This window comes from Oncorhynchus tshawytscha, linkage group LG16 (genome assembly GCF_018296145.1).
Source record: "Oncorhynchus tshawytscha isolate Ot180627B linkage group LG16, Otsh_v2.0, whole genome shotgun sequence".
NCBI lineage: Eukaryota > Metazoa > Chordata > Actinopteri > Salmoniformes > Salmonidae > Oncorhynchus > Oncorhynchus tshawytscha.
In genome coordinates this window covers 42,154,629-42,166,695 of record NC_056444.1, presented here as the reverse complement: position 1 = coordinate 42,166,695, position 12,067 = coordinate 42,154,629, and the positions used below count along the sequence as shown (strand labels likewise).

Below are 12,067 nucleotides of genomic sequence, written 5' to 3'. Positions count from 1 at the left end.
GATACTTTCCGTTGGTTATTTTGTTGAAACCTTCCAACTACGATGGGATCAGCGGACAACTGGTAGAGTAAGTCCAAATGAAATGTATTCAGCATTCTGACTTGTGAAGGGACTGTTCAGAATTTTACAGACAAGAATGGACTCTTCAGTCCACACTCTGGAATTTGCGGGATGCTACCTTGTTTCCAGCTGCAGATACAAGGGAACTTTTTACAGGACAGGCCATTCTGTATAATTTGCAGGAATTAGCCAAGCTTTTTGTTTCCAAGCTAATCTCCCTCCCTCATCTTTCCAAGAATGCTTATTTGTTATATAGTGATGCCATTTTAGTACACCCCAGACACATTTTTGTCTTATAAATTGTAGCCTTGAATGTATTACTTTACTGAAGCTTGAGGCTAAACATCCCCCTACTCTGGGCATAGCAGCTAGGTGTTTCACCCTTTATTTCAGGACAGTTCATTCTGTTTCCAATGTTTTAAATTGTTTTGTTTTTTTAAAAGTATTTTGTAAGTTTATTGGATAGATAGAGGTGAAAGGAGAGCGTGCTGAAAGAGAATTGAGATGGATTTGAACCCATCCTGGCAGCGGTACAACACAGTACATTTGCTTCAGAGGCAGCGGCTTAGACCACTAGGGCCACAATGTTTCTTATGTGTGCCTGAAGACCCCGTTTTAGTCCTGGGACCCCCACAGCCCTCCAGTCCATCCACAGACACCCCGCCGTTGGAGTCCCGTATCAGGCAGGACAAGAGTGACTTCCAGGAGCAGCAGAGGATGCGTGTGGCCAACGAGGCCAGGAATGAGAGGAGGCAGAAGAAACAGGTCAGCAGCACCTGCCTGATTTGATCAGCTGAGACACACTGAGAGCGCACACACACACAAACACACTCAGCATAGCCACAGGGTGGTACTTGCTAGTGTTACATACTTTAGTGCACACAATTGATACAGAATATTGGTTTATTCAAATCATTGAGACTATATCTTCAGCCTATTTGCAAACAAGTCACACTCAGACATGACATGATACCTGACGTACAGGACTGTACCAGTCCAAAGTTTGGACACACCTACTCAGTCCAGGGTTTTTCTTTATTTTTTACTATTTTCTACATTGTAGAATAATAGTTTTGATGTCTTCACTATGAAATAACACATGGAATCATGTAGAAACCAAATAAGTCTTAAACAAATCAAAATGTATTTTATATGTGAGATTCTTCAAAGTAGCCACCCTTTTCCTTGATGACAGCTTTGCACACTCTTGGCATTCTCTCAACCAGCTTCATGACGTATTCACCTGGAATGCATTTCAATCAACAGGTCTACCTTGTTAAGTTAATTTGTGGAATTTCTTTCCTTCTTAATGCATTTGAGCCAATCAGTTGTGTTGTGACAAGGTAGGGGGGTATACAGAAGATATCCCTATTTGGTAAAAGACCAAGTTCATATTATGGCAAGAACAGCTCAAATAAGCAAAGAGAAATGACAGACCATCATTACTTTAAGACATGAAGGTCAGTCAGTAACGAACATTTCAATAACTTTGAAAGTTTCTTCAAGTACAGTTGCAAAAACCATGAAGCGCTATGATGAAACAAGCTCTCACAAGGACCGCCACAGGAAAGGAAGACCAAGTTACCTCTGCTGCAGAGAGTACATGAGAGTTAACTGCACCTCAGATTGCATCTCAAATAAATGCTTCAGAGTTCAAGTAACAGACTCCTCTAAACATCAACTGTTCAGAGGAGACTGCGTGAATCAGGCCTTCATGGTCGAGTTACTGAAAAGAATCCTCTACTAAAGGAAACCAATAAGAAGACTTTCTTGGGTCAAGAAACACAAGCAATGGACATTAAACATCTTTGCAGTCTAAAACAGATCACCCCTCTCACTCTCTGTAACAGTTGTTACACAAATGACCATGGCTTTGAACTTGATGACCACCGCAGCCCCATTTGCAGTAGGATTTAATCTTACTGTCCCTTGGGAATCTTTTTATTTTCTTTACAGCAAGTCAAGTGAACCAGTGTAGAAATCCATTGGAACTAACCTTCCATGGCTGAGGTGATGGTGTGAGGGTGCTTTGCTGGTGACACTGTCGGTGACACTGTCGAATTCAAGGCAGACTTAACCAGCATGGCTACCACTGCATTCTGCAGCGGTACTCCATCCCATCTGGTTTTGCTTAGTGGGACAATGTCCCAAAACACACCTCCAGGCTGTGTAAGGGCTGTTTGACCAAGAAGGAGAGTGATGGAGTGCTGTATCAGATGAACTGGCCACTGCAATCACCCAACCTCAACCCAATTGAGATGGTTTGGGATGTGTTGGACCGAAGAGTGAAGGAAAAGCAGTTCTTAGCGTAAGTGGGAACTCCTTCAAGACTGTTGGAAAAGCATTCCTCATGAAGCTGGTTGAGAGACTGCCAAGAGTGCAAAGCTGTCATCAAGGCAAAGGGTGGCTACTTTGAGGAATCTCAAATATAAAATATAATTTGATTTAACACTTTTCTTTTTGGTTACTAGATTACTCCATATGTGTTATTTCATAGTTTTGATGTCTTCACAATTATTCTACAATGTAGAAAATAGTGAAACTAAAGAAACCCTTGAATGAGTAGGTGTGTCAACTTTTGACTGTCACTGTATGTGTTGTTCCCTCAGGAGCATGAGCTGGTGCTGAAGCGTATTGCAGAGGACCGGATAAGCTTGCAGGAGAAGAAGACCCAGTCGAGCACCCCCACTGAGACCATGTCCCCTCCAGGCAGCAGCCAAGGCCAGAGGCTGGGGGGTACGGTCCAGACCAGTGTGGAACACAACTGCATCCTCATGGTGAGGCTATACCCTCCTCCTCTGGCAATGTTTACATATGCCTAGCTGCGTAGGTAGACTTCCGTCTTGATTGTTGACTTGAGAGCATCCCTATTGGTTTATTGTAGAGGCGTGCATGAATTGTGTAGCCTAGCGTAGATGGAGATTGAGGTGGTATGATATAATGGAGGTTTCACCCTCTGTGTCCCTGTAGATCCGGCTGCCCTCTGGGGAGTCCATGAGGGAGCGCTTCCCGGCCGACGCCCCTCTGCGCAGTGTGGTAGAGCACATCTCTGGGCGCCACCCCTCCCTGGCTTCCTTCTCTCTCCTCCAGGGGTTTCCGCGGAAACGCTTTGGGGAGGCGGAGTTGGCCTGCTCCCTGCGCTCCCTGGGCCTCATGCCCAATGCTGCCCTCTGCATCCAGACCACGCCCCCAGAGACACCCCAGGACCCACCCAGCCCAGCTGCACGCCTCTTATTGGGCCAGGAGGAGGTGGTGGTTCCACCTCCTGCGCCTCACCAGCCACAGATACCAGTGCTGGAGGAGGGAGGGATGGAGGATCCTGCTCGGCCCCCACCTCTGCCTCACCTGTTGTGGGAAGAAGCAGTGGGCTACGCAGGCATCCCCGGTGTTGGTCCCCCAGTGACCGGACCTTCTCACTCCTGGGGTAAGATTTGCGCGTGGCATATGGAGATCCCATTCATAAATATAATTTATCCACTCACAGCCATCTTCAATATCCTAGTTGATGACTTGTCTGATATTTTTCTACCTTCAGAAATGTATTTCCTTGGAGTATAAATGGTTATTCTGTACCCTGTAACGCTGTATAATTGCCTTACTTGCGCAGGCAATTACATTATGGACCCACTAGTTTGAGGCATCACTTTGTGATGACACCATTACAGGCACTGAGTTTCTTTCAGGCGTTCTCTGGGTTAGCTGAATGTGCAGTTTCCCATATGTTCAGAGCTAGGATCAGCTCCCTGTTTCCCAATCCTAACCATGAGTGGGGAAAATGTGAAACTGACCCAAGATCAGCATCTAGCGGCAACTTCACTCCACACCAAAGTTTTGATGCTGTTTTTTTTTACTGACAGGACGTGGCCAGAAGCTGAATCCTGGTGATGCAGAGGAAGCTGCCAGCTCAGAAGATGAAGAGCTAGAGGGGGGGGGGGAGCCACCCTTCCCCTTCAATGGTACTGCCCCCACCTGTTTGGAATTGACTCTTACCCTGTGCCCTGCCCCTGACTCTCAGCCCTTCCTCTCTTTCTTTTCTCTTTCCTCTGAACTCTGTGTCCTTTGCAGTCTAAAACAGATGACTCCTCTTACACTCTGCAACAGTTGTTGCACAAATGACCATGGCTTTGAACTTGATGACCACTGCAGCCCCATTTGCAGTAGGATTTAATCTACTGTCCCTTGGGAATCTTTTTTAAATATTTTTTTTATTAATTTTTTTACAGCAGGTCAAGTGAACCAGTGTGTAGAAATCCATTGAACTAACCTTCCATGGCTGCGGTCATGATAGTGAGCCAACTGGGCAGTTAATGATGTGAGATCTCCTTTCTATCGCCTCTCTGACTGTGAGAAAGCTACTTTGATTGGGAAATAGCAGGTGAATGCCCCCGACTGTACCACTTTCGCCGGTTGGCGCTGCGCTCATCAACAACAACAAAAAGCTCTCTGAGGTATTCTGACAGACAGTAATCCGTGTGTGACACTTGAGTTTGAAGTTCGTTGCCGGGGATTCCTTTTTACAGGCACAGAGGAAGATTGTGACTGTTGAGAAGATGTTGGTGAGAGGCATGTGATCGCCTATGTCTTGAAGACATTCATTCAGATTGTTAAATAGCTTTGATATTTTTCTGAAGTAATTCAACCTGTATGGCTGTTAGAATTAATAGATTTTTTGATGTGAGTGTTTCTGTATTATAAAGGCCTTAAGTAATAACTGTGGTTAAAGGCCTAGTGCAGTCAAAAACATGATTTTTAATATTTTTTTCTGTGTTTTTATATTTCCACACCATGAGGTTGGGATAATACTGTGACAATTATGATAATGCACTTTTAGTGTAAGTGTTGTTTGAAAAGCTTTATCCCACTGTTTTAGTGGTGACATCACCAGGTGGTAAATTGACCTATAATAACGAGTTCATAACCTCTCTGGCAATAACAGCTAATTTTCAGTTTTCCCCTCCCTACTCAGACCACGCCCAGACAATCCGAGCAAAATTCTTGCTTGAGAAATTGTTCTTTGCTAAGAATCTTGTTGTTTTTGACCATTTTTAAATGAACACCAATCACAGTAAGGTACTTAATTGTTACCCAGAAATGGTTTGATATTAAGATAAACATTTCTGCATTGGACCTTCAACTCCAGCAGGTATGCCCCGGTTACCATTCTTCCCAGAGAACCGGATGGAGCCCAGACACCACTGGCCAGACCAGGGGAACAGACTCCGGTGAGTGCCCAGCCTAAACCTAGCCTATATCATAGCCATGCTATCGCCTCCACAGGAAACTCAGTTAGTCACGCGCAGTCAGTATATACTTCTTACACAAAGAACTGCTTGCCTCTCCTAAGGGATTCTCACAGCCTACATGTCTAACTGAGGGAAGTGATGAGTGCTTTAAAGCCTATTCAGCTGCAAGAAGATTTCAACCTTGCGCAGGCCTCTGGTCCTCGAAGAGATAAGGAGCAGCAAATCACTCCTTTGTGCTCTGTGAGAAGAGGAAAACTAGACAGTCATGGAAAATTACCAGTTGAATAGCACTATACAACTCAACCATTTTTACATAGCACTTAGAGTATAACAAAAGCATTTTTACATAGAATTTAGACTATAACTATGTCCTAGCCGTGTCTGAATCCTGGTTTAGGAAGGCCACCAAAAATCCTGAAATTTCCATCCCTAACTATAAAATTCTCCAGCAAGATAGAACTGCCAAAGGGGGCGAAATTAGCCTGCAGAGTTCTGTCATATTATCCAGGTCTGTGCCCAAACAATTTGAGCTTCTTCTTTTAAAAACCCACCTTTCCAGAAACAAGTCTCTCACCGTTGCCGCTTGTTATAGACCCCCTTCAGCCCCCAGCTGTGCCCTGGACACCATATGTGAATTTATTGCCCACCATCTATCTTCAGAGTTTGTACTGTTAGGTGACCTAAACTGGGACTTGCTTAACACCCCGGCCGTCCTACAATCTAAGCTAGATGCCCTCAATGTGACACAAATTATCAAGGAACCTACCAGGTACAACCCCAAATCTGTAACCATGGGCACCCTCTTAGATATCATCCAGACCAACTTGCCTTCTAAATACACCTCTGTTGTCTTCAACCAGGATCTCAGCGATCACTGCCTCATTGCCTGCGTGTGTAATGTGTCCAGATAGAGTTCAGTGTGTCAAATCGGAGGGCTTGTTGTCCGGATCTCTGGCAGTCTCTATGGGGGTGCCACAGGGCTCAATTCTCGGGCCGACTCTCTTCTCTGTATATATCAATGATGTCGCTCTTGCTGCTGGTGATTCTCTGATCCACCTCTACGCAGATGACGCCAGACGACACTGTGCTAACAAACCTCCAAACAAGCTTCAACGCCATATAACACTCCTTCCGTGGCCTCCAACTGCTTTTAAATGCTAGTAAAACTAAGTGCATGCTCTTCAACCGATTGCTGCCTGGACCCTCCTGCTCGACTAGCATCACTACCCTGGACGGTTCTGACCTAGAATATGTGGACCACTACAAATACCTAGGTGTCTGGCTAGACTGTAAACTCTCCTTCCAGACTCACATTAAGCATCTCCAATCCAAAATGTAATCTACAAACGACTACCTGTTTCGCAACAAAGCATCCTTCACTCATGCTGCCAAACACCCTCATAAAACTGACTATCCTTGACTTCGGCGATGTCCTTTACAAAAGAGCCCCAACACTCTACTCAGCAAACTGGATGTAGTCTATCACAGTGCCATCTGTTTTTTCACCAAAGCCCCACATACTACCCACCACTGTGACCTGTATGCTCTCTTTGGCTGGCCCTCACTACATATCTGTTGCCAAACCCACTGGCTCTAGGTCATCTGTAAGTCTTTGCTAGGTAAAGCCCCGCCTTATCTCAGCTCACTGGTCACCATAGCAGCACCCACCCGCAGCACGCGCTCCAGCAGGTATATTTCACTGGCCATCCCCAAAGCCAATGCTTACTTTGGCCGCCTTTCCTTCCAGTTCTCTGCTGCAAATGACTGGAACGAATTGCAAAAATCTCTGAAGCTAGAGTCTTTTTTTCTCCCTCTCTAACTTTAAGCATCAGCTGTCAGAACAGCTTACTTATCACTGTACCTGTACACAGCCAATCTGTAAATAGCACACCCAACTACCACATCCCCATATTATTACTTACTCTCTAGCTTTTTTGCACCCCAGTATCTCTACTTGCACATCATCTGCACATATATCACTCCAGTATTCATGCTAAATTGTAATTATTTTCGCCTCTATGGCCTGTTTATTGCCTACCTCCCACTCTTCTGTATTTGCACAAACCGTACATAGATCTTTCTACTTTTCTTTTGTGTTATTTATTGACTGTACATTTGTTTGTGAAACTTTGTTGTTTTTGTCACACTGCTATGCTTTATCTTGGCCAGGTCGCTGTTGTAAATGAGAACTTGTTCTCAACTGGCCTACCTGGTTAAATAAAGGTGAAATAAAAAAATAACAAAGCCATTTTTACATAGCATTTAGACTGTAACAAAAGCAATTTTACATAGCATTTAGACTGTAACAAAAGCATTTTTGTCCCAAGAAAATGTAATGGGTAACTATAGAAAGTGGATTTTTTTTGGTCAACGTGGAGTTTTGATCAGCACTGCAACGCCTTGTTATAAACTTGCTTGTTGAACACGTAGACGTGTGCCGAAGGTCAACCGTAAGAGTTGATTTGATGTGTTAGCATGCAGACTTCAAATTTTGCATGTAGGTTTGATGGCATGCTGCCTGAGGAAGGTCCCAGGACCAAAAAATTGCTACTATGGACCTGCTCTGTAAATACGAGAGTTTTGTCACATTTTAGCCAGTGTGCACTTGCACATTCCCCATCATGGATTTAAAGCATTAGATTGGTGTAAGGATTGGCTTGGGGAATTTTCCACCGTTGTTAAATCCATGAGTGGGTGTGTGCAAGTGTACACAAGGGTGGAGAATCTTGATGCAGCCTTGTGCCCTTTTGTTGAATTAGTTGACTTGATGTGAACATACAAATGTGTGTGTGTGTGTGTGTGTCTCTCAGGGAGGATGTGGTAGGTGACCCAGCAGTGGAGCCAGAGGAGGCTGCAGGTCACATGGTGCCGGGAGCAGCGGGCCAGGCTGCAGTAGAGCGCCTCCAGAGAGCCGCCCAGGACGACCCTCAGGCCTCCCAAGGCCACCCGTCTCCGCCCAAGAGACCCTTCAGAACGCCCAGTGTCCCCTCCCTTTGTGTCATGGCCACCCGGGCCACCGTCAACCTCATGACAGGTCAGAGAACAACTTTAAAGTCCAACACTGTTATTTGCACTCAAACATTGTTAAAGGGGCCTCACTGCTAGCCAAGACAATGACCTAGCCAAAAGACTGTTGTCCCAACCATCTCACCTCAGAAATGGTCAGAATTGTACATACAATGATATTGGTTGTGGTTCATTGCAGTTGTGTAAAAATTCCTGAGCAAGATCACACAAAAATGTAATGGCAGGAAAGCTGCATAGAAAATGCATTTCCTTTTCTCTCAGCTCCCAGCATGCAGTACAGCAGCAGTCTGTCATGTCTGACCCCTGAGCTGGCAGAGCTCCTGCTCAGTCACATGTCCCGTGAGAGGCTCCTTCGCCCACGTACCCTGGAGCTCTTCTTTGGCTGCCCAATGCAGAAATTTGTCCTCAACTGCTACCCGTACTCTACCAATGAGCTACTCCGGCAGCTACGGGCCTTCACTGCACTGAAGCACCTGAGCCTGGTCAACTCTCCTCTCATCACAGGTACACCTTTTACCTTGACAGCATTGGTACTGACTGAGTATGCATTCCAAATGGCACCCTATTCTGTATATAGTGCACTACTTTTGCTGTATGGCAACACTTGTCAATGCCACATGAATGTCAAGGTAAGGAATACAGATGAGTCATACCACCAATTAGTTGCCTTTTTGAGAAGTGTAAAAAACATTTTGATTTCACCTAATTTGAACATTCTGTCAAAGAGCACATGTTCCACTTAATAAAAACACATGTTTTCCCATCTCGAGGCTAAATAACAAAAATGACTATAGTAAGTGCCTATTGAAGATGCACTATGCAGAAATCGCTCCGCAATTTCCTGGTAGCAAAAATTCTATTTTGGCTTAATTTCAGTTTGTGACAAAACAAGCAAGTATAGTGTAGAGAATCATTTTACCATCTAAACCGCTATTAAAATATATTTTCTATTTTATTTTCAGCTGTTTCAAGCTGTGTACAAAACCGAAAGTAAATGCCGCAAAACAAAATTTAAGAATGGGAAGCATACCGCTTCTTCGACTTGCCCAAAATGTCACATATTGCAACTTCAAGTGCCAAATAAAGTAACAAGGTTGACTGTACAAGGGTTGACGTTTTCATCTTAAATCAGCCATAACTCCCCTCTGTATGTGTGAGTGCAACAGGGATTGGCAATTGAATAAAAGCTTCATCCTCCAAAAAAGTGTCTACCTTGTTTATCTATGGGTAACAGGGCTGCCGTGTTATGCTCGGCCAGCTCAGTTCTTTTCTTCTTTTGAATATACTGATAACACAGTAAGAACCGGTAGAGGGCAGAACACACATGGATCCCCTACCAAATCAACCCCCCCCCCAAAACCAGACTTTGATGCAGGCATGGTAAAAATTTAAAAAAATACAAAGCTATTGTAATACAAACTTAAAAAAGAGTAACATAATGATACAAATAAATTGGGTTGGGTTATGGAGTTGTGAAATTAGCTGAGTTCATGTCTTCTGCAAAGGATAGGAAAGGTTGCCAGATATTATAAAATGGAGTTGTGTATTTTCTCAAGCTTGAGATGTTGGATAACTTCCTATATCCAATGGTTAAGAGTAGGAGGAAATCGATCCTTCCATTTAAATAGTATGAGACGTCTAGCTAGAAGAGTAGTAAAATGCCAGCATTTTCCCCATAGAACTGTTTAGAGGAGCCTCCTGTGGTGCCCCTCTGAATAATCCAATAAAGGCAGAAGGTTCTATAGGTGTCTCCAGTATCTTAGAAAACTCAAAAATGGATATCCAGAAATCTGTCAATTTCGGGCATGTCCAAAACATGTGCAAAAAGTAGCAAGAGGTGGGATCTAAATCTGGTGTAATCTTGGATAATTAGACTTTTTTTTAAAACAATTTTAAATGGAATTACAGCATATAGATGAAGAATGTATTCTCTTATGTATACTCTGCCAAGTTTCATCTGAAAGTTCACATTAATCCTCTTCCCATTGGTTCTTAAAAGTTCAGAGAATCCAGATTGTGTGAGTTTAATAACGTATAGATCATGCTTATGCCCCCTTTGATATTAGGGTTCACTTTAAAAATAGAATCCAGAAGGGAGTTAGGTGGGTGTGATGGGAAGTGACTAGAATATGAAGATGCTAAACTACACAATTGCAGGTATTTAAAGAAATGGGATCTAGGAATATTAAACTTTTGTACTAAATGTTCAAATGGATGCACAATCCATATCAATATACAAGTCGTTCAGTGAGGAGATCCCTTTCCAGGGCAGAAATTAGATGCCTGGTCTAATAATGATGGAGAGAATGTATGGTTCTTTAATAATGGGGCAAAAGTTAAATTCACTGAGACCAAACGATCGCCTGAACTGTTTCCAGATTTTTAGAGAATGTTTCACAATAGGGTTTTTAGTGTATTTGAAACCGGCTCAGCTAATGCAAGTTGAGCAGAGTAAGGCATTTTAAGTCTGTGGGGCCACAGGTTGAGATCTCCAAAGTCAACCATTTCCGGCCTTTAACATCGGGGATTTCTGTCATCCAATATAGATTGATTATTTTATTAGCTGCCCAGTAATAATATTTTAAGTTCGGAAGTGCTTGACCACCCTGGGAGCGAGATCTCTCAAATATTTCAATTTCTGTGTATTCATTCTGAAGAGCACATGACTAAAATAAGTTTGCATGGCAGAAGGATTAATAATGATCTATAAACTTTTTAGTGGAACCTGGATCTCTCGAAGACCAGTTATAGGGTCAGAGATGTATAATAGCATGTCATCCGCATAGAGTGAAACTATATGCTCTTAAGCCCCCTCTTCGAATACCTTTTGATAGTGGTGTTATTACGTATTGCTATGGCTAAAGGTTCAGTTGCGATTGCAAACAGCTGAGGGGATGGAGGTCAACCCTATCTTGCCCCACGTTGACGTTGGAAATGGGATGAAAGGTTATTTGTGCACACTGCAGCCATAGGGGAGGAGTAAAGGACTTTGATCCAGGACATAAAATTGGGAGTGTGAACTAGATAATCCCACTCCACCCGATCAAATGCCTTCTCAGTGATAACAATATCTCTGGCGTGTCAGATGAATAGGGATTATAAAGACATCTGATGTTGAAAAAAAGAATGACGATTTTTAATGATACCAGTTCAATCTGTAGAGATAATGGAGGGAAGGACTGGCTCAAAACGGCAGGCAATCATCTTAGAAAGTACCTTTTACATCGCAATTCAGTAAAGAAATATTATGAACCACACAATGTTTAGTTTTTTTTTCCTATTCAGAATAAGTGACATGCATGCTTGTCTCATTGTCAAAGTCAAAGAGTTTGAGGAGAATGATTCCTCAAATACGGAAAGCAAGAGGAGAGAGTTGATCTGAGAATTATTTTAAAGGATTCGCTCAGAAATCCGTTGGGTCCAGGCGATTTACCACACTGCATAGATTTAATCACCAACACAATCTCTTCTACAGCTGCTGAGTTAAAAGAACAGCTCTATCTCAGGTTCACCTGTAGGAATATCTACGTTCTCAAAGAAGGTGCCGAGTAACGTAGCATTACCAGCGCATTCCGAAATGTATAAATGTGAGTAAAAGTTCCGAAAGCATGAATTGACCTCTAAATGATCAATACATGTGTTACCCGGCTTGTTAGTTCTCAGGTATTGTTTTAATTTGCTCTTCTCTGACGCAGCTGGTGTGCTTCATTTAATTTTTTTTCCTCGAGATTTTACTT

At 43.3% G+C, this 12,067-nt stretch overlaps 1 protein-coding gene across 4 annotated transcripts in view; it reads left to right on the top strand.

Moving 5' to 3' along the window:
- LOC112215688 overlaps positions 1-12,067 on the top strand; it is a 29,458-nt gene that overhangs the window by 9,565 nt on the left and 7,826 nt on the right. For 3 of the 4 annotated variants that reach the window (XM_024374944.2, XM_042299172.1, XM_042299174.1), the window contains exons 4-10: positions 668-825; positions 2,670-2,837; positions 3,031-3,484; positions 3,918-4,016; positions 5,201-5,282; positions 8,114-8,337; positions 8,592-8,834. In XM_024374944.2, coding sequence (XP_024230712.2) covers positions 668-825; positions 2,670-2,837; positions 3,031-3,484; positions 3,918-4,016; positions 5,201-5,282; positions 8,114-8,337; positions 8,592-8,834 — 1,428 coding nt within the window. The remainder of the gene's footprint in view (positions 1-667; positions 826-2,669; positions 2,838-3,030; positions 3,485-3,917; positions 4,017-5,200; positions 5,283-8,113; positions 8,338-8,591; positions 8,835-12,067) is intronic. The other variant, XM_042299173.1, reaches the window with a different exon arrangement.